The sequence below is a fragment of the Callospermophilus lateralis genome, chromosome 7 (genome assembly GCF_048772815.1).
Source record: "Callospermophilus lateralis isolate mCalLat2 chromosome 7, mCalLat2.hap1, whole genome shotgun sequence".
Classification (NCBI taxonomy): Eukaryota; Metazoa; Chordata; class Mammalia; order Rodentia; family Sciuridae; genus Callospermophilus; species Callospermophilus lateralis.
In genome coordinates this window covers 132,668,089-132,695,723 of record NC_135311.1, presented here as the reverse complement: position 1 = coordinate 132,695,723, position 27,635 = coordinate 132,668,089, and the positions used below count along the sequence as shown (strand labels likewise).

At 59.8% G+C, this 27,635-nt stretch overlaps 1 protein-coding gene across 1 annotated transcript in view; it reads right to left on the bottom strand.

Annotated features, from left to right (window-relative positions):
• The window catches only part of Padi2 (peptidyl arginine deiminase 2), a 40,233-nt gene extending 12,948 nt beyond the window's left edge, over positions 1 to 27,285 (bottom strand). The window contains exons 1-9 of the mRNA XM_076861177.2: positions 27,110 to 27,285; positions 15,105 to 15,288; positions 13,991 to 14,063; positions 8,315 to 8,376; positions 7,112 to 7,229; positions 6,669 to 6,794; positions 2,134 to 2,312; positions 943 to 1,046; positions 403 to 514 (exon numbers count right to left, since the gene is read on the bottom strand). Of these exons, the coding sequence (XP_076717292.1) occupies positions 403 to 514; positions 943 to 1,046; positions 2,134 to 2,312; positions 6,669 to 6,794; positions 7,112 to 7,229; positions 8,315 to 8,376; positions 13,991 to 14,063; positions 15,105 to 15,288; positions 27,110 to 27,201 (1,050 nt within the window). The 5' untranslated portion in view covers positions 27,202 to 27,285. The remainder of the gene's footprint in view (positions 1 to 402; positions 515 to 942; positions 1,047 to 2,133; positions 2,313 to 6,668; positions 6,795 to 7,111; positions 7,230 to 8,314; positions 8,377 to 13,990; positions 14,064 to 15,104; positions 15,289 to 27,109) is intronic.
• Positions 27,286 to 27,635: the final 350 nt, after the last annotated feature.

Here is a 27,635-nt window from a genome sequence, read left to right as displayed (position 1 = left end):
TTGGGATCCTCCTGCCCCAGCCTCCCAAGTCACTGGTATTACAGGTGTGCACCCCTGCACCCAGCTTCCACCCTATTTTTTTAAAAAAAGGCAACATCCTGAAATATTTTCCTTCAGGTTAGGCTGAAGAGTGTCCTGTATCCACAGTTACCGATCGGCCTCATTCTTTTTAGTATCACTTAGACTTCACTGCATGTTGTCACCCAGGCCCCATGGAGGGACATCTAGGTTGTGACACAGCCCTTTGCTACACAAGAAGCCACACTGTAGCAAACTGACTCATCCATGCATGTCTGTGCCCGCGCGAGCTGACCAGGTCCCCACACACAGCGGGACACTCAGCCAGCTCCTCCTGCCTGACCTGAGGCCACGTCCCTCCCAGCCCCGGCCTGGGCTCCACACCTGGATCCAGCGGTCGCCGCGGTTCATGTACTGGAAGCAGACCTTCAGTTCGCAGTTGGTTTTCTCCACCAGGTTCTTCACCTCCTTCAGGAACAGGTAGTTGTCCTTCATGCTGAGAAGGTGGGGAGGAGGGGGCCAGGAGGAAGGGTGAGCGGGGCCAAGGGCCACCCTCTGTGGTGACGTTAGACCTGGCACCTGTGGTCTGAGCTGGGCAGATGAGACCACATCTGTGTTCACGGTCACCTTTGTGAAGGCCACTGGGGTCAAGGGTCATGCAAACCCACCTGCTTTATGCAGTTTTCGTCAAGGTCATGGACAAATAGAATGAGGAAGGGAACTCTCCCTCTCCTGCCCCCAAGTCCTACATCTCGGATCCCCAGATTGAAGACGAGAGCGACGCCCGGCCTGGTGCTGGGGCTGGCTCTAGGTTACACGGCTGGGAAGTGACGGAGCCAGGACCCGAACTCAGGTCTGCCTGACCCTGAAGCCAGCCTTGGTCCCTCTGCCCTGCCGCCTCTCGGGGCCGCGGCTGCCCCTTACCAGCAAACAAACACCGACACGGGAGGCAGGATGTTGGGGGTCATGATCCACGGTGCAATCCGGAATGTCACGGTGTCCGTGAAGATGGGGGTCAGGGGGATCCCCTGGGTGGGGAGAGAAGTCTCATTAGGAGTCCGGGAAGTAGCTCAGTGGGAGAGCGCTTGCTGGCATGGCTGAGGCCCTGGGCTGTGTCTCCAACACGGCAAAAGAAAGCAGCATGTAACCGGGTGCTTCCCACCCTGCCTTCCAAACTGATGGCAATAGTACTTTATTGAGCACTTACTGTATGCCAGGCTCTGGGCCCATTAACCAATTTATTTCTGCTTTACAAGAGCTACAGGGGGTCAATGCTACTAAAATTCTCACTTTTCAGACGGGGACACTGAGGAACAGGGGGTTAGTTCATCTGCCCAGTGTCTCAGGGTGGCTGAGCCAGGACTGAGACCTGGGTAGTCAGATTCCGGGGTCTGTTCTCAGACATCCCAGCTAGGACCAGCCTCCACTGTCTGCAGATCCCATTTATTCTGCCCCCAAAGGACGCAGGGGTAAAAATGGGGACGGGCTCCTGTGCCTGCCAGGGCAGCCAGTCCCTGCCCTTTCCTGAGTGAGATGGGGTGGGACTGAGGGCCGGAGTCTGGGGACGCAAGGTCCTTGTGCTGAGACACTCTCAGGTCCTCCAGCGAGGGGCTTCTCTAGGGGACAGAAGCACACCTCTTCTTCCAACCTCTGCAAGCCAAAGCAAATATCTGAGATGCTGACCACAGGACAGGGCCCCACGGAGGCTGGGACTTGAGGTTCAGCCTATGGTCAGAGTTGGTGTGACCCACCGCTGGGGTGAGGGGTGTGACTGGGGCACAACAGGGCTCACAGTCGGAGGTTGGCAGAGCTCACAGGTGTGGCCTGGTCAGGCCTTGGCTGACCACTGGGACTGTGCCTCAGGACCAGGCCACACTACTGTAGGGAGGAGGGTGGCCAGGGCACAGGCTGGGGAGGGTCAGGAACATCACCTTTGGGGACTCCTGGGATTGCACCAAGGAAGAGAGCCCCAGAGCATGCAGAGGACGCTGCAGACGTGTGGCCGTGGGGGCCTGGGTCAGCCCGGGTGCCATGAGGGCAGAGAAACGTGGCTGGGCGCTGGGGGTGGCCTTCTGGCCCCCAGGGCAGCCCCTCGTGGGGGGCCTGGGCCCTCACCTCAGCCATGTACTCCAGCAGGCTGACATGGATGGAGACCAGGCCCGAGAAGCTCTCGTCGGGGAAGCGGAGGCCTTCCACGAAGAACAGCAGCTCCGCGGAGCCGCCCGTGTACTTGACCACGTGGTAGAGCTTCTGCCGGCCCAGGATGTGGATGTAGCGCTGGCCGAAGAACGGATCTGGAGGGGGAAGGAGCGGCATCAGGCCCCGGCTCATCAGCAGGAGGTAGGTGAGATCACTGGTGGGGACAAGTGGCTTGTCCTCAAGACACAGAGGAAAGCACAGCAGCAAATGCCACCAGCTGACTACGCGGTGTCCGTCATTATCTCCGCACTGTGTGTCCCAGCTCGTCTGTGAAAGAAGTGGCTCCCTCCTGAATTGTGCGTTTGCAGCCACAGCCCCAGTCCTTGGGAATTGCATTACTACTCTGTGACTGGCGTGGACAAGGACCTCTGGGGAGACGGACTGTCACCACGCAGCATCTGTGCTTAGGAGCAGTGCTCAGCTGGTGCTCAGATAGAGCGCACAAGGGATGCGAGGGACGCGGCAGCTACGTGGTGAGAGGTCTTGTCTGGTTACTTGCGCTGAGGTGGGTGGGAGGGAGGGGGCCGGGTGGGAGGCATCTGAACGGAGGAAGGCAGCGTTGGGGACATCCTTGCAGGCGGCAGGGTTGGCTGCGGGTTGGGTCGGGGAGATACTTGCTGGGTAAAGCCAAGGAGAGGGGACCCTATGCAGTCCCAGAAGGAGGCTCTGTAGCCCCGCAGGCTGCAAGGGCGGATCAGGCTCCGCTCAGCAGTGATGATGCTTAATGACCCGTCGCCAGGGGTTAGGACCCAGGGGTTAGAACGGTAGCCAAAACACTCCTGCTACAAAATTGTCAGGATCAACACCTGTGAGACGTGGGGATCGACTGCAAAGCCCAGGCTTGGATGACTCCTCTGTGGGACAGAGTGTCCAACCAGACCTGGATCAAAGGTCACTAAGGGGGGCTACCTCAGTGGTTACGACTTTCCAAGACAGAAAGGCCCTGGTTTGGATGCACTCTGGCTTTATAGGTTGGGAAACCTCTGGGAATTCTCTTGACCCCTCCGAGCCGCATCTGTTAAGCAGAGGTCAACAGCACCCGGGCCACAGGGTCATTGCAAATGGTACAGCATCAGACACCGGAGTAACCTCGGGAACCAGGTAACCACGGGTACCAGGCAGGAACCTATGGGCGCTGCACGGGAGAGGCAGTGGGAAGTCAGCCCGCCCTGACCAAAGAAGCAGCATCTGGCCTCATGGACCTTGGGTAGGTCCAAGAAAAAAGGGGGTAGACAGACCTGAGCGTCCCAAGGACCTCGTCACAGCTCAACACAGAAGGACAGGTCCATCTGACCCAGAGCCGACGGTGTGCCCTATGGCCCCCTCCCCAGCGGGTCCACATGGGTCTGTACTCAGCGCCCCTCCGCCCCCCCCCCCCCTCCAGCCCATGTGCCCAGGCTGATGTGGGCAGCACTGGAGCTGCAGCTCAGGAGACTCAGGCCCCGAAGCCAACCCCTTGTTTGCAGGAGTCCCAGGTGCCAAGTGTCCCAGGGCTCAGACAGCCAAGGCTCCACCAGGGTCCTGGACCGAGAGGTATCTGGCCAGGGGAGGGGTCAGCAGGGAGGGCACACTCTGGCCCTCCTCTGGCAGCTCCCTCCTCCCCACGTGGCCTGTGCCCTGGGACTCACAATGTGTCTCTATCCTGGGCCTCGTTCTGGCAGTCTGAGCCAGTGCCAGGAGGATGGATTCCTTGATGGGAACAACCCAGCCATTGTCCCCAGGAGCGGCTGTCCCCTGTTCCTTCCACCCTGGCGTGGCTGGCTGTCCCTGCAGGCACCAACAACGCCTCTCATCTGAGTAGCCCTTGTGCTTTGTGCTGGCACCGCCGGCCACACCCACCTCTCCTCAGCCCCAGGCTTTGGCCCCCGCTGGCCAGCGCGTGGTGTGGTTTGGTGTGACCCTGCCTGTCACTTTGGAATGATTCCACCTCCCCGGGTGACTCCTGAGAGTGTGACCAACTGTCTTGTTTTGCCTGGGCCCACAGGGTTTCCTGGGTTGAGGGACGTGCAATGCCAAAATCAGGTAAGTCCTAGGCAAATGGGGACAAATTGGTCACCATGTCCTTGTAGGAAGAGGTGACACCCCCAATTCTTGGGGTTCTGGGCAGAACCCAAGTCACTAGGTTTTTCTAGGAGCACTGGAGGCTTCAGCTCACCCCAATCATTATAAATAATAATAATCACAATATTTCCAACAAAGCACAGCTGTTGTTCACAGAGAGCTCTCCACAGCCATTTCCTAGAGGGTCTGGCCCCTCCCCCATTCCATCCCCCTGCCATTTGGAGCAGTGGGGGCTCCCATGCAGAGGAGGACCAGGGCTGTGGCTGGCAGACCTCCCTGGTGCCAGAGTCCCTCCCAGGACCCCTGGAGCCCAGCTCCCTGCTTTTCAGGAGAATGAGACCAACCCTGCTGGGACACAGGTGACCACATGACATTTGTGTAACATTCGCAGCCACAGGAACATTCATATTTGTAGCTTTTTCTCTTGCAGTACTGGGATTTGAGCCGGGGGTGCTTCCCACGGAGCTAGACCTCCAGCCTTTTTTATTCTTCGTTTTGGGATAGGGTCTTGCTAAACCGCCCACGCTGCTCTTGAACTCGCTATTCTCCCGCCTCAGCCTCTCCATGCCAGGGGTCACAGATGGGCACTGCTGCACCAGGCTTGTCTTCAGATTTTGACAAAGCCAAGATGTTCACGGGGAAGACAAGGAAACTGGGCCCTGGGTGAGTTATTTCTCTTCCTCTCCGCCTGGGGGGGCTCACAGTATCCACCCAGAGGCCACTTTGATGGGAATCTGACTGGGTGGCGGCCACTGTCTAGTTAAGGGCCCTCCCTGAGGACAGGCAGCCCAGGTAACAGTCTCGGGGAATATCCTCTGAGGACTTGCAGAGGTGGCTTCTCTCTTTCCTTGCCTGCCCGGGACCCATCTTGGATGGCCAGCCAGGGGGAGGGAGGTAAATGTGAGTCCAGCCCACTGCCCCCAGCAGGGGCAGAGACTCCAGACCTTGCCAAGGCTTCGCCATCAGCCGCAGGTCTCCGTCAAGGCCAAGGCCGCCATCCTGCCTGCTCCCCTCCTGCTGTGGCAACTCTGGCCTGGGCGGTGGCGTAAACATCTCGGCCCCCTGGGGCAGTGGAGCCAGTCGACTCCAGGGACATTCCGACCTGCTGGAGGTCACTGCGCAGGGCCCAGGGTGGCACCGTAGGGGCTGGCATGGGGTGGCTCGTGTCCACTGGCATCCTGGTTAAGTCACTCCCCGAGGTGAGCCTCGCCCCCAGGGTGACTGCCTTTCTAATGGTCCTGTCCAAGAGTGGGCCCAGCCCCCCGGAGAGCCCCTGAGCATGGTGGACTGCAAGGCTGTTTTTCTGGGGAGGTCTGAACACATAAATCAGATCTTGACCGTCCTTTGCTTAAACCCTCTAATGGCTCCACCGCACTTAGAATAAATCCAAACCCTGTCCGCATGCTCTGGCCCCCAGCCCGGCTCGTTGACCTTGGTTCCCCACACATGCCCCCTCTGGATTCCTGCCCCTCCAAGGCTCAGAACAGCACCCTCCTCCGTGCTCGGCACACCCCCTCCCCTCTCTCAGATGCTGTCCCCTCGGCTCCTCGCTGTTCACAGAGCCGCAGCTCAGACACCACCTCCCTGGTGGCCTCCCCAGACCACCCAGCCCTTGGGGCCTTGGCCCTGTCTCGCTCTGTGACTCCGTCTATTCCGTCTCCTCCAAAGCTGCTATTCAGGGTGTGACTCCTGTGTTTACTGCAGGGATCCCGGCTCTGAGGAAGGTGCTGGCACCAAGCTGACGCAACACACGGTCATAGAAAGTGAGACAAGTGCAGGCAGCTCCGCGGACTGGCTCTGGGGCAGAGCATGACCCCCTGTGCCTCTGCCCCTGCACAGCAGAGGCCCAGGACACCCTGTTACCATGGAGAGGAACAAGGGGTCACTTCCTGGAGGGTGCCCACAGCATCTCTGTTGGGGGGGGGCTTTACAATTTAGAGATGGCTGGGCAAGTGGGGTGCACACCTGTAACCCCAGTGACTCGAGAGGCCCGAGGCAGGAGGACCTGCTGGAGGCCAGCCTCGGCAACTTGGGGAGGCCCTGTCTCAAAATAAAAAATAAAAAGGGTTGGGAATGCGGCTCAGGGGTTAAGCGCCCCTGGGTTCAATAACCAGTAACAACCCAAAAGTGGAGACGCCACCCGCCTTGCCTCGGGTCCCTTGAGGGTGACATAACTCCAGAGGAGAGAAACCCATAAGCCCTGTCTCCTGGGCACCAGAAAGGAGGACACAGACCCAGGTCGCGGCTGCCTCCCGTGGGAGGACAGACCTAGGTCAGGGGAGCCTCCCGAGTCCTGAGCCCAGGCTGGCGGGGCTGTGCGGGGGCCACGGAGGCTGAGGGAGGAGGGTGGTGCCTCCGGGGGCAGCGCGGGGGTCGCGGGGGTCACTCACTCTCCACGTAGAACACGCCCACTTTATCCGAGTCCCCCATGGCGATGTAGAGGACCATCTCGTATCCAGCCGGCAGGCGGTCGGGGCCCTTGGTCCTCAGGACCATCGGGGACATGTCCTTGAGGTCTGAGGGGCGGAGGCACAGGGGGTCAGCGTGGCGGGCCTGGGTGCTGGCTTCCCAGTGCCCGTGTCACGGGAACCATGGAAGACCAGAAGGAGAGGACGACACTGGCCGTCCCCTCCGACACCCCAGGTGGCCTCCTTGTTCTACCCGTGTCTGTGACTTTAGAAAACGCGGTTCCAGTTGAACTGCATTTGAGCACAGGTGGACATTTGGGTCCTTGGTCCCCAGGAAGCCCAGGTCCAACCTGCCCGACCCTCCGCTCAGCCCAGGATGGCGTGGGTGCTCCCTGCCCCCCTGGCCCCGGGGGCCCCGCTGGTACCTTCCTTGCTGTAGACCTTGTTGTCACTGAAGTCCTCCTTGGGCAGCCAGGGCGTGTCTCGGTCACAGTTCACCAGCAGGATGGCCCCCTGGCCTTCAGGACCCCAGGTCCAGGTCGCCTGGAAGCGCAGGAGGACGGGTGAGCGTCCTCTTCTCTATCCCAGTGCAGACCCTGAGGGACACCCGAGAGCACCTAGGGATGTGGCTAACGAGCAGCCCCCATCTACGGGTGTGTGCGCGCGTGTGCGAGCTGCCATCTGGCAAATGTGACTTCCAAGTCCGATGTCCAGCGGGGACCCATGTGAACATCCAGGACACACAGACAGGAAGGCTCTGGTGTGGGGCGGCCATGCCTGGCAGCGTGGAGCTGGGAGCAGGAGGGCGGCCAGAGCCATGGGCGGACGGTCTGAGCCGGGACACGGGGTCCCTAGGCTGGGAGTCCGGATGGGGCCTGCGTGGTGCGTCACTGGCTTTTCCTTTCCTGCACTAGGGACTGAACCAGGGGACGCTGCCACTGGCCTACGTCCCCAGCCCTTTTCATATCATTTGAGACAAGGTCTCACTGAGTTGCCCAGGCTGCCTGGGCCTTGCGATCCTCCTGCCTCGGCCTCCCAAGTCGCCGGGGTTACGGGCCTGGGCACCACACCTGGCTTCTGCTGCTTCGTTTTCTACACCGCAGCCAGGGGACTACAAGAAAAACGGACCCGATCATGTCACTCCCCTACCCTAGGCCCGCCCTGCTGACACAGGGCTAAGCCTGGCTCCTCACAGTGGCTACGAGGCCCAGGAGACCTGCCCGCCTCTCCACGCCATCGCCTCCGCCTCACCTCCACCTCGCCTTGCTCACTCTGTTCCACCCGCACTGGCCGCCCTTCTGCTCCCCAGATGCCAAGCCCCGGGGCCTCTGCCCACGCTGGTCCTCTGGCTGGACCAATGTCCTCCTTTTTGCTGCTCAAATCTCTTTGCCCTTCCAGCCTCAGCACAGCTGGCCCTTCTCCCAGGAAGCCTTGCTGGTCCCCAGACCAGAGCCCCTTCCATGGCCCTGCATACAGCCTTTTGGGGGGCACTTAGGGCAGTTGTTATGAGACTTGTCTGCGAGTGGGCGTCCTGTGCTGTGGGAGTCTCTGGCTACCTACAGGTTCTACTCTGGGGCTCTGCCCTTGAGCTGCCCGAGTTCGGGGTGTCTACCCTGATGGCTAGGTACCTTCTTTGGGTTGTTCTTCTCCACCTCGCCGTCCCGGTCGGCGTCCACATCCAGGGAGATCTCTGGGGAGGAGAAACATGGGTGAGCTGCTGAGCCTGCCAGACAGGGTGGCACGGACATGGGGGTCCTGCGGACTAGGGTGCCACTCACCCAGGCACTCGGTGGTTGGGGATGGGGGCCTTGCGAGCTCATCTTCTCTGAGCCCCTGGCTAATGTCCATACCCCGGGGCACCTCTGCGGACACCGTGTGGACCAGCAGCTTACAGCCTTGGGGTGCTGCCGGACAGGCCAGGGATCCCCCTCCCTCCTTCTTGGGGGCTGGGGATCGGTCCTCACTGGACAGATTTGGAGCCTCTGTTCAGAAGGGTGCAGTCCCAGGGGCACACGGGAGGTGGGAGCAGAGCTGAGGTCCGCACTGCACCCGTCTGACTTGGTTATAATTTGAAAACGTATCCACTCAGGGTTCCCTGTCTTTCCCAGTCCATCTGGGTGCATGTGCGTGCACATGTGTGTCTGTGTGTGCACATGTCCTCCTCTCCAAGAACCCCCAGAAGTCTAAATTCCACCAATAAGGACCTAGGGTTTTCCTCTGGGTGAGAAACCAAGTCTTCCACCCTCTTGATCTGAGGGTGCCTGTGATCGGCGCTCCTGCTAGATGATCAGGCAGGGTCCCTGCTTATCCTTCTTTCAGGGAAGGGACTTTATCATCCCTGGGCTCACCCTAGAGACAGGCTTTGTGGAGACTGTGGGGCAGTGGAAAGGTTTAGCATTAGACAGTGTTGGTTTGGACCCTGGTTCTCTGCTTAGGAGCTGTGTGACTGTGGGCAGATTAGACAACCTCTCTGAGCTCCAATTTCCTCAGTTTTAAAATAGAGTCCTTTCCTGTAAAAATTAGCCGTTGCACTAATTGCCATGATAGGCATTACTGACCTTTGAGCCAGATATAATTAATTCTTCGGAGTTAAGAGACTGATGGGTGCTGCTGGGGTGGCATCAAGAGTGTCACCCAGAGTGAGACGCCCCCCATGGGGGCCTGCACACACCCAGCATGACTTGGACTGAGGTGGGGGCTGGGTGGGATGAATGTGTTCCTGGTCAGTCCCCACAACAGCCAAGCCCTCTCCCTGGTGGGGTGGGGGGTGAGGCGGTCCTGGCACAGGAGGGGCACAGATGTCACCCTTCCCTTCATGCCCAGCCCAAACCGGTCCACGGATCACACCCAAGTCCTCCCTCTGCCCAGCCTCCTGCCCCTAAATGTGGCCGTCCTGGGTGGACAGAGGCAAGAAGGCGGGGGCAGGGAGGTCTCTGGAAGAGGCACCCTATAGTGTCCTGCTCCTAGGGCCTCCTGGGAGGCTGCGAGGCCCACTTCTCCACTCCTGCCACTGTGGAGCCTGTGCCGCGGCTCTGGCTAGGCCCTGGTGACCGTGCACAGACCCGCTCTAAAGGAGCCTCGGGTCCTGGAGGGAGCTGTCACTGGACCCATTTTGTGGGAGAGCAAGCCAGGGCTCCAAGGAACCGCCCGCCAGGGAGCTGGCCAGGAAATCCTGGAGGGGGAGCAAGGGCCCGGGGAGGAGGGGGTCGCCCGCGCTCCCGACGAGGCTGAGGCGCAGGAGCAGGAGCAGGAGCAGGGCTGGTGCTGGAGGCCAGCTCCTTTCCCACTGCGTCCACTGCAGACCGCTTTCCATGGCGTGTTCTGGGACCTGCCACCACCCGGCGTCCACACAGAGGCACCCAGGCTTTCACCAAGTCACCCAGCAGGGAAGCGACTCTTGAAGCTCCTGGAGTGCAGGCCGGCTCCGGGTCTCCGTTCTTTTCTGTTGTCTCCATGGATCTAGGGCTGACCTCTGACTGACCTCCTACTTGGGCTGTTTCCAAAAGCTAAGGCCACCTTCAAAGACGCAATGCTTGCTCCCCTGAAGGTGGAGATCAGAGAAAGAGGTGGTTCCGCCACCCCTGTAGCCCTGGGGCCTCTGTCTCTAAGCTGCACGGAAGCTCTTTGTCACATCCACTGAAGCGGCAGTTCTTAGAGAGGGATTAGGAAGCGCTCTGCGTTGCTTTGTTGTAGTATGAATTTCTTAACTTTTGAAATTTTATCAATTTAGCCAGGCACAGTGACACACACCTGTAATCCTAGCCACTCAGGAGGCTGAGGCAGGAGGATTGCAAGTCTGAGGCCAGCCTCAGCGACTTAGTGAGACCCTCAGCATCTCACAACAAACAAATAAAAAAGAGCCGAGGATGTGGCTCAGTGGTAAAGCACCCTGGATCTGGTCTCCAGTTCCAAGAAACAAAACAAAAACACAAGCAAAGAAACCAAAAATTCTCAATGTGATATTTGTACCATATGCAAAATAAATAAATAAATAAATAAAACAAAACAGCACTAAATGGTTTCTTATCCAGCTCTTCTTTTATCTTCCTGGTATAAAAATAAAACAATATTTCTTTCTATTTCCTGCTTTATTAAATTGGGCCAGGCTTTTCGGCCTTCCTGTTATGAAATTCGGGCATTTCATCACTGTCCCCTTATCACCTCCTCCCACCTCCACGGTGCTTCCTGATTCTCTTTGGGACCTGTGACCTGTCCCTACAGCCAGCTGCAATGGCCTCTCTGCCCTTCACCTTCCCTCCGAGGTCCCCCAAGTTGTAAGCCATCCCCTGGGACTGCTCCCCTGCCAGGCTCCTCGGTGTCTGATGTAACCCAGTGTCAGGGGGCCGAGGCCTGCGGGGACAGTGATCGGGGCTGGCAGGACCTGCCCAGAGCGCTGCCCGCCCAGGGGGAGGAGGGGAGGACACCTGTTTCAGGGACTCCGGGCTCCAGACATTTCCCAGAGGCTCGGGCTCCTACCTCAGCTCCTCTGAATAGCTCCCAGGGGTCAGGTGGCGCCTGGGTGTGGGGCAGATTAGCGGGAAATGTCACTAGGATTGGGTTCAAGGCCGTCTGCCTGAGGATCAAGACGCTGGCCGGCTGCCAGCCCCATGGACAGTGGCAGGGTGCTGGCCTCCGGGGCTTGAGCAGCCTGGGACTCCCTCCCCCACAGCCAACGTGGGCGCTGGTCAGGGCCCGAGGAGGAGCGACTGAGCTGGTGGCTACAGGTTCCCAAGGCCCATTCTGTGCGCTGCTCTCACCGCCAGGGCCTGGCAGCGGCCCCTCCTCAGGTTCTCCCCTCCACTTTGCCCTCAGGGGAAGGCTCTGCAACCAGCTCCAGTCAGGGTCCTGAGGGTCCTCAGGCTGATTTCCACTCTGTAGCGTGGAGGAAGTGAGGCCTAGAGGTGCGGGCTACGCATCCCGGTCACACAGCAAGTTCTTGCAGGACTGGACTAAATTAGGGCCTGATTTGGCCAAGGGCACCATCTATCTGCTCCCGATTCCCAGGGAGGAGACTGCGGGACAGTAAGTTTCGTCGTCCTCCAGGCAGAGTCCTGTGGCCACCCTGAAGAAGGGAGGCTCAGAGGGCATCCGCTGAGCACCTGCTCTGCGCCCTTGGCCCTGGCACGGTCCCCTTGCTCGTGCCACTCCGTGCGTGAATCCTTGGAAGCCCCGCTCAAGAATGCCCAGTGCGTCTCACCTTGCAGATGAGGAAACTGAGGCTCGGGATGGTGGTGGCCTGAGGTCTCAGTGTGGTCTCGGGTGTCCCTGCCTCCCCGGCACTGGCCCTATTGATGGCTCAAGGGCCCCTGGGGTAGATGCCTGAGGAAGAGGAGGCCTGGGGTGGGGGACGCAGAGATCAGTGCTCCCAGGGGAAGCCAGTCTCCATTCCTTCAGGGTCCCCGGTGCCTCAGGAAGCACAAGTTCAGCGGGACGAGCTTTCCTTAGCTTGATTTTGGACTCTGTAAATGGCCTGGCCTTTTCTTGAGAGGACCTGTCACTTTTCATGGTGCCATGACAGTAAGAGCCGAAGGCAAGCTGTTACATTAATGTCTTATTTTTTGGTCATGCGTCAACGTTGTCAAGCTTCTCATGTTCCTTAGGGGCCCAGAGGGGGCATTTTACTGGCCCGTGGAACCTCAGTATCTGGAAGTCACGGCAGTTAAACACACGAGTGTCCAGGGAACGCAGAAGCTCAGACCCTTGACCGAGGGTGGCCGTGGGGCTCCCTCTGAGCTTCTGTCTTCTGATGAAGGAGAAAAGCCCGTCCTCCTCCTGGTTTCCGGCTGTCTTCAGTCTGCCTGCGCCGGCACAGGCAGCCCCAGGGATCACCTTCATCTGACAGGTCTCTGTCCTCAGGTGTCCCTGCCCCGTGGGATTCGGTTTCCGAGGACAGTCATCCGAGACGGCCTGGGGCTGTGTATGTGGGGTGCGCTCACGTGCCAGGGCCCAGCAAACCAGGGCGTCTTTGGTTTCATCTCCCAGGGCCCCCTGAGGTCATCCCCATCAAAGTCCCAGGCCCGGGCTGGCCACCCCGTGGATGCAGAAAGAGGGACAGAGTGACCACCCACCAGGCCCACTGGGGGTCGGCTGAGGAATGGGAAAGTGTGGCCGCGGAGCCTGTTTCTGTGGCTGAGGGCACAGAGGAGGCTGGCGGGGCTGGGGGGAGGCAGGAGCTTCCAGAACCCCCAGGAGGAGGATGTGACTTAACCCAAGTGACTTAGCCACATCAGCCACTTTCTAGGTGTGTGGCCCCAGGCAACCTTTTGTTGGTTTTTTATAGCCTTGATTCTTTTCATCTGCAAAACAGGGACAAGACTAAGTCTGTCCCTAGAATCACCCTGCGGCTAGATGGAGGGCGGGTCGCAGCTGGGGGCCCAGTGAGGGCCAACGTGCACAAGATTTTGGATTGGATCCCCAGAACCGCAAAAAGGGAGAAAGGAGACGAAGGGAATAGACTGCTCTCGTGGAGGTCGGGGGTCTAGCGCTGCAGCCCCGACTCGCTGTTGAGGTGCCCACACAGTCTGGGTGCAGCACGGGTGCAGAGGGAGGAGGGAGCCATTATTGTTATTTTTAAAAAGCACCCAGCACACCGCTGGTGCTCGGTGTCTGAGTTCCCTTCCCCTGCCATGAGGCAGCTCTGTCCATGTCCAACCACATGGACAAAGTCACCTCTGGGAGGGCCTCAGGGTGACACCTCCATCACAGCGGGGGAGCGGCAGCAGGGTCCGAAGGTCACCTCCCTGGGCCTGCAGAGCAGGCTCCACCTCCCTGGGAGAGTGTCCGGGCACCCAGGGAGGGAGGGCAGGGTAGTGCAATGGAGAGAACCGGGGCTGGGGGAATCATCCTGATTCAGAATCCACCTGCCACCTGGTTGCTGTGTGACTCTGAATGAGTTTTCTAACCTCTCTGGGCCTCAACATCCCGTGGATCAAATGAAGGACTTGGATTAGGTGAGCCGAGGACCCAAGGCCAGATCTCTGTGCCCCCAGGACTGGGCTTGAGGAGGACAAGGACAGAGGGAGGCTCTTTTTCAGGCTGCAAAAGAGAGCTGAGGGAAGGACGGACTTTCCTTTCTCCTGTGTGGCCCACAGCCCAGAAAGGGGACCTCGACACCGGGTGAGTCCTGGCTCACCACGGCAGCCGCCTCCCACAGGCAGCCTGGCATCAGGACGGCAGGGCGGGGGCGGCGAGGTGCCCTCCCCACGCCTGCAGCTACTGGGTCTGGTGAGAGCGCAGAGCCGAGGAGCAGGGTATGGGGCAGCCCTGGGGACAGCAGCCCCGAGACCCCGGCCTCGCTGACTCACCGATGGCCGTGAGGAAGAGCCCAGCCTGGTCGATGGGGGCGATCCCCTCCTCGTCATAGTAGTTGACGGTGACCTGGGGGTGGGGCACACGGGGTAGAGAGGAGGGCAGAGACCACAGGTCACCAGCAGGAAATCCCGAGGGAGCCCCACCTCGGCCTCAGCCTGGCAAGTCCCCCCCTCCCCACGCCAGCCTCCTCCAGGAAGCACTCCTGGGTTGTCCAGGGCCTCTCCTAGGTGATGGCACCAGACCAGGGACTCCCCTCAGAGTGCAGCCAGGATGCCACCTGCCCACCTGGGCACCCCACTACCTGTGGGGTCCCCACATCTGCCACATTGTGCCTCCAGCTCCCTCTAAGCTCCCGGGTGGTGGTGGGAGGGCAGCCTGAGGTGGTTTTCTTTGGCAGATGCCCAGGGCCATCATGGCCCAGGGTAGAGCTGGAAACGAGGGGACCCAAGCCGACTCCCTGACTGCTCAGCACCCCACTTTATACACAGTGAGATCCAGGGCGCTGCGGCTGTAGCCTCCATGGGTTCTGTGCTGCTGAGCATCGGAATGGCCCGTCACCCAGCAGCCCGCGCTCTACCCCCGTGATACCGTCGTTCCAGGGCCTAACAGGTGCTGCCCAATGCAGTGGCCACCAGCCACGTGGCTGCCAAGCACTTGAAGCGTGACTAGTGTGGACTCAGGTGGGCCTAGGTTTGTTACAGGAAAAGGATATAAAACGTCTTTTTAATTTTTTAATATTCATGACTTGTCAGGATTTTTTTTGTTTTTTGTTTTTTTGGTACTGGGGGTTGAACTCAGGGTGCTTAACCACTGAGCCAATCCCCAGCCCTTTTTTTATTTAGAGACAGGGTCTCGCGGAGTTGCTGAGGCTGGCTTTGAACTCGAGATCCTCCTGCCTCAGCCTCCGGAGCTGCTGGGATGACAGGCGTGCACCACTGCACCTGATAGGTGGGCTCAAGCAGAATCGACTCTCCACGTGGATTTCTTTTCTTGCCTTTTGGATGTGGCCTTCTAGGGGCTGACAAGGACACGTGTGGCTGCGTTCTGCGTCTCTGGGACAGGCTTGTTGGGCCTGCCCGCGGCACACGCCCCCCATCTCGCACGTACCTTGTCGGTGCTGGCCTCGGTGCTGGCCTTGCTCATGGTGAGCCGCAGCGTGGTGCTGGGCGACAGGGCCCAGCGCTGCTTGCCGTTGGTGGCCACCTCCTCAGCCTCCCCGTCGCGGACGACCTCTACCCGCACGTCCTCCGAGTGCTTCAGGCTGAAAGTTTGGGCCCCGGCTGGGGCCGCGCTGTGGAAAGAGAAGACCGAGGGTCAGGGGGGAGCCCTGGGCAGGTGTGACCAGGGCCGGCAGGAGCAGACTCCTGGAGGGCAGGTCTGCAAGGGCTCTCCTGGCTCCCGTCTGAGGGACCTCAGAGGGGGAGCCGTATGGCGATCACTCAGTCACTCAGTCAGGACAGGAACTTGCTAACACAGGGAGTAGCAGGGAGGGACCTGGAGATCGGAGAATTCTTTTTCTTTTTTGGTGCTGAAAATGGTACTCAGCCTGCAGCCTCAGGGCCCAAGTCCTTCTTTGGTTTTTGATAGCAGGGACTGAACCCAGAGATGCCTCGCCACAGAGCCGCATCCCAGCCCTTTGCCTTTCTCATCTTGAGACAGGATCTCACTAAGTTGCTTAGGGCCTCCCTAAGTTGCTGAAGCTGACCTTGAACTTAGGATCCTCCTGCCCCAGCCTCCCGAGGTGATGGGATTACAGGCGTGGGCAGGACCTTGGGAGCACATGGTACCACAGGTGGACACTAGGACCCGGACAGAGGGAGGAATTTGCTCCAAAGACAGACTTGGGCCTAGGACCCTGCCTCCCTGTCTCCGTCACGGGTTCTCACAGGGAGGGAGCCCAGAACCAGGGTCCTAAATGGGCAGGACGGGGTGGCTCTGTTGAAGGACCCTTGGCCGGGATTCTCTTCCTACCGACTGACCGTCAATTCCACTGAGAAGGAAATGCTTTTGGATTTCTTGAGAAGCCCTTTGGTCAGGCAGGACCAGCTGGTGCGGCCTGGCTGAGGGGACGAGGGTTTCTGCCCCCACACCCCACACCCCAGGAGGCCACGCGAGGGTAAGGTCACACGCCGGCCAGGGAGCAAGGGAGGAGGCCCTGCATCTCACAGCCAGGCGGACTTCTCACTCCTCCTCTCCGGAACTGTGAGAAGGAGCTGGTTGTGAGCTGCCCCCACAGCGGGGTCATGGTGCCGGAGCTGATAAGACCCTGGCTTAAGGGAGGTAACGGGGGGGGGGGGGGGACAGGGAGCCGGGAGGAAGGTGCGGTTTTGCCCAAACCAGCCCTTGATCTGAGGATTCCTAAGGGCCCAGGAGGGCTCAGAGGGTTCCGGGTGGGATTCACAGGGGGTTGTGACTGATGGGAGCAGGAGACGCCTGCATCTGTCTTGGGGACCTGTGCTCTGGGTGCCAGGGGTTTGTGACTCTGGCTGGGCCTCAGGCCGTCAGGGGTGCTATTTGACCTTCAGACCCTCTTCCTTCTTAACACTGCAGACTTGTCGATCCCACGCCTCGAGAGAGTCTGGCTGGCCTCACTGGGTGAGGTGAGGGAGCTGGCAGGGGCCGGGTAGGATGGGAGGCCCAGACGGGCGCCTCTCGGAGTCCAGCGGCAGCCGCACTGCAGGGCTCGGACCACAGTGGACGCTCAGATCTGCAGAAGGGCTGGCCCGAGAGTGGGTGTTCTCACCTGTTTCCGGGGACTGTGGGTGCTGCTGCCCAGTGCTGCCCAGTGGTCAGAGCCCTGGGTGGCTGTGGCGGGAGCGCGAGCCTCTGAGCCAGGCCAGGGTCTGGGGCTGGGGGTGTGGTGCTGTGGGGGCACTTGCCTGGCATGTGAGGCCTTGGACTCAGGCCACAGCAGAGCAGAAGCCCAACAAACCCGCAAAACACAGACCCCGGATGGCAGGAGCAGGCCACCGTGTGCAGGGGCTCCCAGCAAAGACCCTGCTCCCGGGCACTGAAGGCGCCAGCGGGCGAGGCTCCGGCGCGGGCAGAGGAGCTGTTCCTGGTCTCCCCGCTTCCTTCTAAAGTCCCAACCTGCCAGGGGGACACTGGACGAACGGGAAGCTGGACGCTTGGTGGCTGTGGCCGGCTGCCGCCCACCAGCTTCCCTCATCAGGAGGGACACAGAGTCCAGGCAAAGGCCCTGGACGGGGTGCATTTGCAGAAGCTCCGCGTTTGGGCCCAGTTATGTCGCGGGCTTGCTGAGGGGGTCTTCATGTGTCCCTTGCCCTTCTGAAGGCCTGTCAGCCAGCCCACAAGACATGGACGATCGCCCCACCCCATGCTTCTGCTCCCTCCTCTGCAGGGCTGGTGACACCTTTCCCTCAGGTCCTGCCAGGTGGTGCCAGGGAACCTGCCCTCCTCTGGTCACAGGCCCCCCGGGGGGGGCAAGGTCCAGGCTCCTCCAGCCTCATCCTTCAGAGCCCAGCCCAGCTGGGCACAGTGGCTGGTCCTCAGCTAAGAGGGTGGGAGTGAGCAGGCTCAGGCCAGCCTCTCCCCGGAGGCGGCTGATGTGTCTATTACACAGTCTCTTTTTAGGGCACCTGAGAAAGCCATCTATGGGATGCTACGACATCTCCATTTAAAATAAAGCTACTAAGGAAGTGTGAGCCAGTTTAAAGAAAATTCCGAGCCAACAGTGCCACCGATGGCGTATGGTTTTGGCAAAAAGTCACAGGTCTGGGACACCTCCCTCCAGCGCAGATCCCAGCTTTGCGAATCAGCTTGCTGGTTGGCCCAGGGCAAGTGGCTTTCCCTCTCTGTGTCACTGAGTGTTAAGTGGGAGGAGGGAACCAGAGTCAGAGGTGCAGAACTGGCCAAGAGTGGGGGAGGGAGGTCCTGGGGAGCCGGGCCTCTGCTGAACCTCTGCCCTGCTTTGCCCAGAGCCGCTGTTATTTCATCTGCACACAATTCTATTTAGAAAGTGACGCTTCACAAGTTCCCAGAGGGGATGGGCTCTTAGGACCCTGCCTTAGTGACTCTAAGGATGCTTCCTGCTGCCTTTATTCTTCTGGGCCAGTGAGGAACCGGAGGAGGCCCCAGAGGGTCCAGAGGAGGAGGCCCCAGAGGTCCGGAGGGTTAACACCCGGCCCACATCAGAGCCCCGGAGCCCCACCCTTCCCCCCACTCAGCACCAGTCATGCTGGTAGCTGAGCAAACAGCTATTCTTGGAGCAGCCCTGGCAGAAGTGACAAAGGCGCCTTTGTCCCCCTGTGGATCCTGTTGGCTGCTTCCCTCTCCAGGAAGATCCTCTTAGAATCCCCTGCAGAAACTCGAGACCCCGGGAGCCAGGGCTGTGGGCAGCTCCAGGGTCCCCCGAGGCTGCAGGGAGGGGCTCAGGATGGGGGCAGAGAAAAGAGTGGGGCAGGGAGTGGCTGCGACGTCTGGTTTGCTTATTGCAGAGACCTGAGAGTGGGCGGGAGGACAGGCGGGAGGACAGGCGGGAGGACAGGCGGGAGGACAGGTGGGAGGACAGGCGGGAGGACAGGCGCTGGTCCCTGGAGCCGGCCTGCATTGTCCCAGCACCTGGGATGGCTGTGCTCAGCAGGTGCCTTGGGAGAAAATGAATGAATGAACCTGACCTTCTTGGCAGGCCAGGCGCTGTTTAAACAGAGCGCAGGACTGTGCTGTGCCCACCACGATCCACAGCCTGGTGCTCAGTGGGTGGCATCCAGCCCCCACGCCTCAACTTGACTCTCCAGACTCGTTTTCTGCAAACCCACCCCCCGATTCCCGTCCTCATCCCATCTCACGGTGCCATTCCTTCTACCCCAAATGCCCTGCCCTGGCTTCTGCCTGGCAAATGTCCCTCCTTGAAGACCCAGCTCAATCCATCGTGCCCCTGTGTATTTTCCCCTGGGCAGCTGGCTCCTTGAAAGGAGGAGACAATTATGTTTCGGCACCTGGCCTGGACCAGGCACACGGTGCATCTGTGTCTGCCACAGGGGCACTTGTTTATTTAACACATATTTATTGTCACTTACTATGTGCCAGGCACAGCTCTAGGTGCCGGGGTAGACAAAGACAGTGTGTTCTCTGGGCTCGTGGCCTTCCCATTCCAGTGGACGAGAAAGACTCTCGGTAGACCACACAATCAACAGGGGTGTCATGAGGTCTGGGGCCCAAGGAGGGGTTCCCTGAAGAAGCGGCGTTTGAGCTAGGGTCTGAACTTCCTATTCTAAAGAATTTGCCCGTGAACTTCACCTGCGGGATCTGTTTAAAGACGGAGGCTGGGCCCACCGCCCGCGTTTCTGATTCATCAGCTCTGGCAAGGGGCCCGAGAACTACATTTCCAATAAGCTTTCTAGTGGTTTCCAAGCAAGGCGGACAGCTTGGGCGATGGCCCGAGGCCGATGCTGGCCTGGTGTGTTGGAGAAAGGGCAAGAAGGTGAGCAGGAATGGATTTGTGAGCAAGGTGGGGGGTGTGTGGAGGGAGAATCCTAGAGAGTGGGGGAGGGTTGGGGAATTGGGGGGGCGGGCGACACAGAAAACGGGTCTGGAGAGTCAAGTTGAGGCCCAGTGGCCAAAGGCCCCTGGAGTCCAGGGGAGTCACTGGAAGGTCCTGATCATTTGGGCACCATAGAAGCTCAGCCAGGATCAGGACAGGGCTGGGCTTCAGAAGAGCAGTCGCGGAAGTGGAGGAACAGTGGGCAGGTGATTGCCATGGCCACCCGGGCGAGGGATGAGGTTGGCATGGGACCAGATGGTGACCCTGGAAATGGGAAGACGTGGCCAAGCGGCTGGTGTCAAGCAAAAGGACATCTGCGTAGCCCCTCAAGTGCTGTGTGGGCTCTGGGGGGCTACCCAGCCTCCCTGGTCTTCATTCAGGCCGTGGGGCAGGACACCGGCTTGGCCTTGCAGTGCAGGGAGACTCACTCAGTCCCAGACTTGACGGCACGACATGCCTGCTCCTAGCTGGCACGGGGCACCCGCCGCTTGTCCATCTGGCCTGGGCCTCGTTAACACCAGCCGGGGCTCATCCCCAGAGTGACCCCAGCTCCTGGCAGCCTGGGTGTGACATCCTGCCCTCGGGTCTTTGGAGGAGTTGGAAGGGGGAGTCCTGGGTGCCAGCCTGGCATGCGACCGTGGCGAGCACCCTCGAGGACAGAGAAGGGAGGGGGGCCAGGTCTCCATCCAGGCCTCACACCTGGTGCTCTGCATGGTGATGCTGGAGCCTGAGGGTGGGCAGCTGCCCTGGCAGGCATCAGTGAGGCCAGCCATGACTGTCTGTCTCCAGGCAGCCTCCTCCCCCACCCCCCTGCAACCTCAGCCTCCCTCCTTCCTAGGCACTGGTGCCTCCAGCTGCCCGGGGCCTCTCCCTGGTGATGACGCAATCTCCTCCAGGGTTCCTCTCTTCCTCAGAAGCCTTCCACGGCTCCCTGCTACCTGCAGACCAAAGTTCAACACCCGAGCCACGCCTTCGAAGCCCTGGTTCAAGTTCATCAACCCTCTAGTCTTAATGTTCCCGGTCACTCTCCCACCAGGTAGGCTTGCTCCCATGGAGCAGGTCCTCGGGCTCACTCAGGACCCGTCCATCTTTTGATACCCAGCTGAGCTGTCACGGGGACCAGGAGGCCTTCCCTGACGCCACCAGCCAGGATTCACCTCTCCTTCCCTGTGCCTCAAACAACAGCAACAAGTGTTCAGCGTCCTCCCCACGAGGGTTAGGAAGCCTTTGAGAGCAGGAGCCACATCTTATCGTGATTTGTTTTAACATCAATAAGCCCAAAACTAAGGCATGATAGCTACGACGTACTGAGTATCTATTATGTCCCAGGCACTGGACCAATCCCTGGTACGGTCCATCCTTTGGGTAAACCCATGAGACCTGTACCAAGGCTACCCCGTTTTACATATGAGCACACGGAGGCCCACGGCGACAAGCACTTGCTCCCAGTAAATCCCAGGGACAGTAATGGCAGCGTGTGAGGTGAACTGCAGCCCCCCGCCCCATCCAGGTCTGGCTGCTCCTGCCTGCAGAGAGGCCCCAGGTGGAGGGCAGCGGGGGCGGGGGCGGGGGCGGGGTCGTGCCTGGCTCAGGACCATGAGAGGTCTTAGGAACCGTAGGTGGGGCTCAGAGACACAGAGCTGGGACACCCAGGCGTCTCCCTGTGCCAGGATCTTAGGTGAATGACTGAGAAGGAAGGTCAGGCCCCTCAAAGCCCCCGGGCACAGGATCTGGCATGGCTGGGTAGAAGAGGGTGGTTTCCCAAAACTGTTCTCCCCTCAAACTTAATTTAGGTGTGGCTGGCTGGCGGGGTGGGGGGAGGCCCTGCACCCCGACCTCACCCCAACTCAGGGCCTTGTGGTCAGCAGGGAGTGCTCAGGGTCCCCACTCTGCGGGAGGCCGTAGGCTTGCAGACGGGATGGCAGGCTGTCCCACCGGGGCGCTGGCCTGAAACTGGAGCCGGAGCACCTCCTGGCAGGGCCTCCCGGGTAGGGTTGATGGCTCTGGGTGTTGTTCTAATTTATGGGGCCACCTGACCCAGCCTGGTTCCTCCCTCCGTCACTCTCTCAGGAGCAGGCGCTGCTCCGGCCAAGCTCGGCCACATGCCCTTGACCTTCCCCAGGCCCACACCGTCGTGTAGGTCCCTGGAGATGGTGGGTGGGGAGCTCAGCCCCACGACAGGCTGGTCCACGTGCACTGATGGCCGCATCCGGCCATTCATCTCCTCAACCCAGAGCACTTCACTGGCTCCGGAGAAGATGAGCAAGGGGAGGCGTCCGAGGGAGGCCTGGGCCCTGCCGCCACCAGGGGCCAGCTGGTCATCTGGGATAGGCATGGCTGACTTTCCCCAGATGCAAAAGCAGTGGGCCGTAACTGTTCCTATCTCATGAAGTTGGGAGATTGAAACACGTGGTTTTTTTTTCATTACTACCAAGAGAACCCCGGGGCCTCACATATGCCGGGCAAGATGCTGCTGAGTGGCACTGACCCTAAAGGCACGTAAATTAAAATGCACAGAGATAACTGCACAACGAGTTAAGAGGGCTCCTAAGTGCGTAGTAATTGTTCAATAAATACGAGTTAGTAATAGTAACTAGTAAGATTTACGAAGAAGCAAAAGAGGACAATGAGGTAGAGTAGCTAGGACTCGGGGCATGATGACATGGGGTAGTCCATGAAGGCTGCATGGAGGAGCTGCTTGGCTAAGCCTGGACGGATGAATGTCAGGTTTGGAGAAGTTCAGGGGATAGTGTTCCAGGAAGCAGGGACAGCAGATGCAAAGGCCCTGAGGTGGGAATGAGCTTGGAGAACTCAGGCCTAACAGCACTCACAAAGCCAGTGAGGCCAGAATGGAAGAGGTGCCTGGATTCGGTGGAGGTGGCATTGGTGAGGCAGGGCCTGGCACACTGGGCAGGGCCCATGGCACCCCATGCCTTTGTGGCTGCTACCGAATTTCCGATCCTACCCTTAGACCTGATGATCATTTTTTTTTTTTTTTTTTTTTTTTGAGCTGGGGATGAGCCCCGGGCCTGACGTGGGCTAGGTAAGACCCTGCCACCGAGCCACGTCCCCAGCCCTTTTGTTGTTACTTTGAGACAGGGTCTTGCTAAGTTGCCCAGGCTGCCATCCTCCTGCCTCAGCCTCCTGAGTGTCTGCGGTTACGGGTGCGGGCCACCAACTCAGCCTAATGACACTTTAAAAACAAATAAGCCCCCAGCACTCACAGGAACCAAGAGACAGACACAGAGGAGGGAGTCGGGAGGAATTTCAGTGCTGCGGGCTCTTCCCCAGGGCAGGATGCGTGTCGGTCTGGCCCCGTTTGCCCAGCCCTGCCCAGGATCCTGCCCTGGCACCTCTGCCTGTCCTCTGCCAGACAGAGATGGGCGCCCGGCCCTACCAAGGGGGAGCGGCTGGGTGGCCCTGCCTTGGGGAAATGAGGAAGGGGAGGGGACCATCCCCCTGCCCCCCACAGGCTCCTCCTGAGGCCGGCTGTGCTGCAGGGGCAGGGGACAATTGTTAATGCTTATCTTTGTCCTGAAGCTCGGGAGGGGACACCTGCTTTATCAGCAGTCCTGATCTCTTCAGATCAAAAACCCCAGGAAGGGACAGGAGAAGCCAAGGCCTGGTCAGTGGGTCAACGGGAGGACACGCAGAGTGTGACCGCCCTGCTACTGTCCCCCAAGGCTGCCTGACTCCCCAGTGTCCACATCTCCAGTGCCCACAGAGGTGGGTGGGGACACCACACTTTGTGCCCCTCTCCAACTTTGAAGCCCCATCAGATGGACCCCAGCCAGCTCCACTGAAGTGGTGGCTGCCAGCTGCAGGGACCGTGGCAGAGACTGGGCAAGGGGCACTTGTGCTAGATCTAAGATGAGCACACTAGCGATAGCAGAGGGAAACAGCGCATAACGACTACAAGGTCCGTTCTCCAGAAAAAAGTCCTACCTCCTTTTTTTTGTGCCTCTACTGGTAGCTTGCTGGAGATTAGCAGTCAGAATGTGGCTGTGGCCAGGTGTGGTGGCACATGCCTATAATCCCAGACACGGAGGCTGAGGTAGGAGGATTGTAAGTTTGAGGCCAGCCTCAGCAAGTGAATGAGACCTTGTCTCAAAATAAAAAATGAAAAGGGTTGGGGATGTAGCTCAGTGGTAGAGCACCCCTGGGTTCAATTCCTAGTACTAAAAAATATAAAATAAAAATAATAAAGTGGCTGGGTCAGGGCAAATATTCCTGAAGGGAGAGGAGAGGTGGTCCAGAGCACGCCTTCCCATGGTGGCCTATGCAGCAAAGTGGCCGCCAGTCCACCCCATGACCAGGTTTACAGCCTCTACTGGGCCAAAAGGCCCCTCCTTGGATTTTCTGATTGACACTCAGGTGGGTGAATGGAAGCTTAGAAAGGGAAGGCAGTTCAAGGTCGCTCCACAGTGGACAGGCGTCCCCCAGGAGGGGTGGGGGCTAATGCTGACCAATGGGCAGCTCTTGCCAGGACCACAGGGCTGTTGAGGAAGGGGAGGGAAGAGGCTGCTTCTCTGAGGCCGGAAAGGGAGTCCAGAGGCCATGGAAAGGGGCTGCCGAAGCCCGGTCGGGAAGCCGCTCCTACCTAACTGGCCTGGGGTCCACCAGGTTTGCAGCTTGGGGTCTACCTGGAGGCCCTGGGGGCTTGGGCCAGCACCCGGGTTTGACTGGGGAGGACTTGGTGGGAAGCGGAGGCCCAACGCAGTGGGCAAAGTCTCTGGGGTGGGGGGCGGGGGGCTCAGGGCCAGGAGGAAGGTGGAAGCCACACAGTTGACAGGGTCATCTGGTTCCGCCTGCTGGTTACGTCAGCGTCACACAGGATGGAGAGGAGGACAAGAGCGTGTGTCTGAGTCAGACAGACACGGACCTGAGTCCTATGTGTCACCGGGCAAATGACTTCGTCTCTCTGAGCTTCACTGTCCTCATCTACAAAATGGGACGATCAAAGGACAACCTGCGAGACCCCGGTGGGTTGAGAGAGATGGCCAGTTGGTTCCTTAGCACAGGGTCTCCTGGCACCGCAGGCATTAGACACCACAGCAGGGTGACAGTCCAGCCTTAGGAGCCACAGAGGCTCCCTCCAGCTAGACTGGGACTCCGGCTGGCAGTGATTCTGCCCCCTGCCAGGGGACGGCTGGCCTTGATTGGAGACACTTTGGGTGTCACGATTAGGAGGTTGCTATTGGCCTCTGGTGAGTACAGGCCAGGGATGTCACTAAATGTCCTACCATGTGCAGGACATTCCCCTGGACAGAGGCTTATTCAGCCCTACAGGGCTGAGACTGAGATATGCTGCTCCCGAGGGGTGCTGTCCAGGGCAGTGGCCACCTGGACATGTGGCTGCTGAGCGCTCGCAACGCGACGGGTCCACACTGAGAGGGGCCATCAGCTAACACCCCCACTGTACTTCAAAAACAGCACGAAAGGACGTAAAGTATCTCATTAGCCACCTTTATATGGAGGACAGACGCGTCAAAATGATATTTGGTTACATTGGATTAAGTAAAAACTAATTGCACCTGCTTGTTCTGACCCTCAGAGACCCCAGGCCGCCTCTGAGACCTACACAAGGGACAACAGAGGCCCAGGCCGAGGCCGGGGCTGAGGCCAGGGCAGGAGGAGTGGAGAGGAGCCCCGGGGCTTGATGGTATCAGCATGGCCACCACTGTGGCCTGCGCCCCATTTCTTTTGGACAATGCTGGTCTAGATTGCTCCGCCTCTCCTGGTGGTGGGGGAACCCCGAGGGCAGCTGGGGGGTATAGATCTTTGTGGCTGTGGCTGGGGTCTTGAGGAAGGACAAAGAGTATTGTCAAACCCCTGTCCCTGCCAGAGGGAGAGTGAGTTGGCACCTGCTCCACTCCTGGCCTCGCCCAGGCTGGGCCTCGCTCTGCCAGAACAAACGAGGGCAGGGGGCCCTGCTTTGCTCCCCAGCCCCCACTGGAGGCACCCAGCCAGCCTTTCAGGCAGCACCCAAGTGCCCCAGCAAACAAACAGGCGGGTATGGTGACAGCTGAGGCTTAGAGACCTGAGCACCCTGGCTCCCAGCCCATTCCCTGGCGGTGCCCAGTGCTGAGCTGGGGGTGGAGAAAGGCCCCGGCCACTGGTGCCCGGACCACACCCCACTCTGTGTTATGACCCTCAGAGACCCCAGTCCACCTCTGAGACTTACACAAGGGACAACAGAGGCCCAGGCCCAGGCGAGGCAGAAGCCGGGGCTGAGGCCAGGGCAGGAGGAGTGGAGAGGAGCTCCAGGGCTTGATGGTACCGGCATGGCCAGTGCCTGCCGTGGAGATGGCAGGAGACTGGCCGAGCAGGTGGGCAGGACTCCTGGGGCCAGAGGAGCTGAGGGACAGAATGGGCCGGGAAGGTGTATGGGAGACACACAGGTGGGTTATTATTATTATCATTTTTGGTACCAAGGATTGAACCAGGGGTGATTTACCACTGAGCCACACCCCCAGCCCTTCTTATTTTTTATTTTGAGACAGGGTCTTGCCAAGTTGCGTAGGGCCTGGCTAAGTTGCTGAGGCTGGATTTGAACTCGCAATCCTCTTGCCTCAGCCTCCTTAGCTGTTGGGACTATAGGCATGTGCCATTGTTCCTGGAAGAGGTGGGTTTTGCCGGGAGAAGCAGGGGCTTCAGGCATCAGAATGATTTGGAAGCAATGACACAGAGACTAGGGGACCCACTGGGTCATCAGCACAGGGTCCCACCTCTGGATCCTGCATGTGGGTTCTTCCAAGAACAACACGGCCAATCCCGCCTGCCATGGGAAACATAGAGGGCTGCAGAGGAAACCCAGCATGATCCTGCAGGGGCTTGCCCCGCAGTCCCCAGGCCCCATCCTGCACACTGGGGAACGTGAACCACCAGCCTTGGCCATTTTCGTGGAACTGTGGGTAATGGTAGGGTGCTACCATACAATCCTGCTGTCTCGGCAATCCTTCACCAGGCTTGTGGACAGAGAGATGGGGAGGGAACAGGATCCCGAATCTGGGGTGCTTTCTGCAGACCCTACCTCTGCACCCTGCATCCCAGGCATTGGGCAGGTGAAATCGGGCAGGGCATTTGGTGACATGAACATCAAGGCCAGTACTTGGGGGACAGGCAACCACCGGCAGCCCCTAGAGGGTGAAATCAGAGCCTAAACAACCCCCAGAGTCATATTCCTCCACAGGGAAGCTCCCCTCTGGTCCTGCCCCACCCCAGGGGACATCCAGGAGGTTCTGCTGAGTTGGGAGTGGAAAATGGGAAGGAGGAGGCTGTGAATCAGGAGGGGCTGAGAGGAAGTGAAAGGGGAGTGGGTGGTGGGGAAGCTGGGGACTGCTGAGGTCCTGGGGAGCGGGGTGAATGAGGGCCAGACCGTGGGGAGAGCGGGACGACGGGGAGGAGCTGAGGCAGGAGCAGGGTGTCTGGGAGGGTGTCAGGATCGCAGCTCCGTGGACACAAGGTTTGGTGGTGGGCAGGTTTCGGGGTGAGGTTCTTAGGATGTCTGGGGGCTTCATACTGCGGGACAACTGTCAACGTCCCAGAGTCCGGGGTGGGGTGCTCCGCGGTGCTCGGAGGGGGTCTCGGGGCCGGCGCGGGCGCTCACCTGTAGACATCGGTCCAGAGCTGCGTGCCCAGCACGCACACCGCCTCCACGCGGCTCCCGTACTGCAGCCGCACCGTCCGCTCGCGCAGCATCTTCCCCGCCCGCAGTGTCCCGCCTGGTCCCGGCGCGCGCGGACTCCCAGGCCTCCCCGAGCACCTGTCGCAGGTGACCCAGCTGCAGCCGCCGGCGTCCCCCGCGGTCCCGCGGGCCGCCTTATTCTGCGGCCGGGGGGCGGGGCGTGGGCGGGGCGGCCTGCCGGGCTCCTCGGGCAGTGGACCGACGGCCCGTTCGTCAAGCGTGGCCCCGCCCTCCGCAGCTCGCCCCGCCCTCGCCGTGGTCCAGGTTGCCAATTTCTTTCTTTGCAAGTTTGGGTTGGGCATTTTTTTCATTCTTCAAGCCCTCTCTTCCCTCCAGCACCCCGTCCCCCAACCTCGCGGGGCAGAAAAGGCAAACGTGGAGCTGCCAAGGGAGGAGGGCAGGAGCTGGTGCGAGCACAGAGGCTGGGACCCGGGCAGGAGTCTCGGAG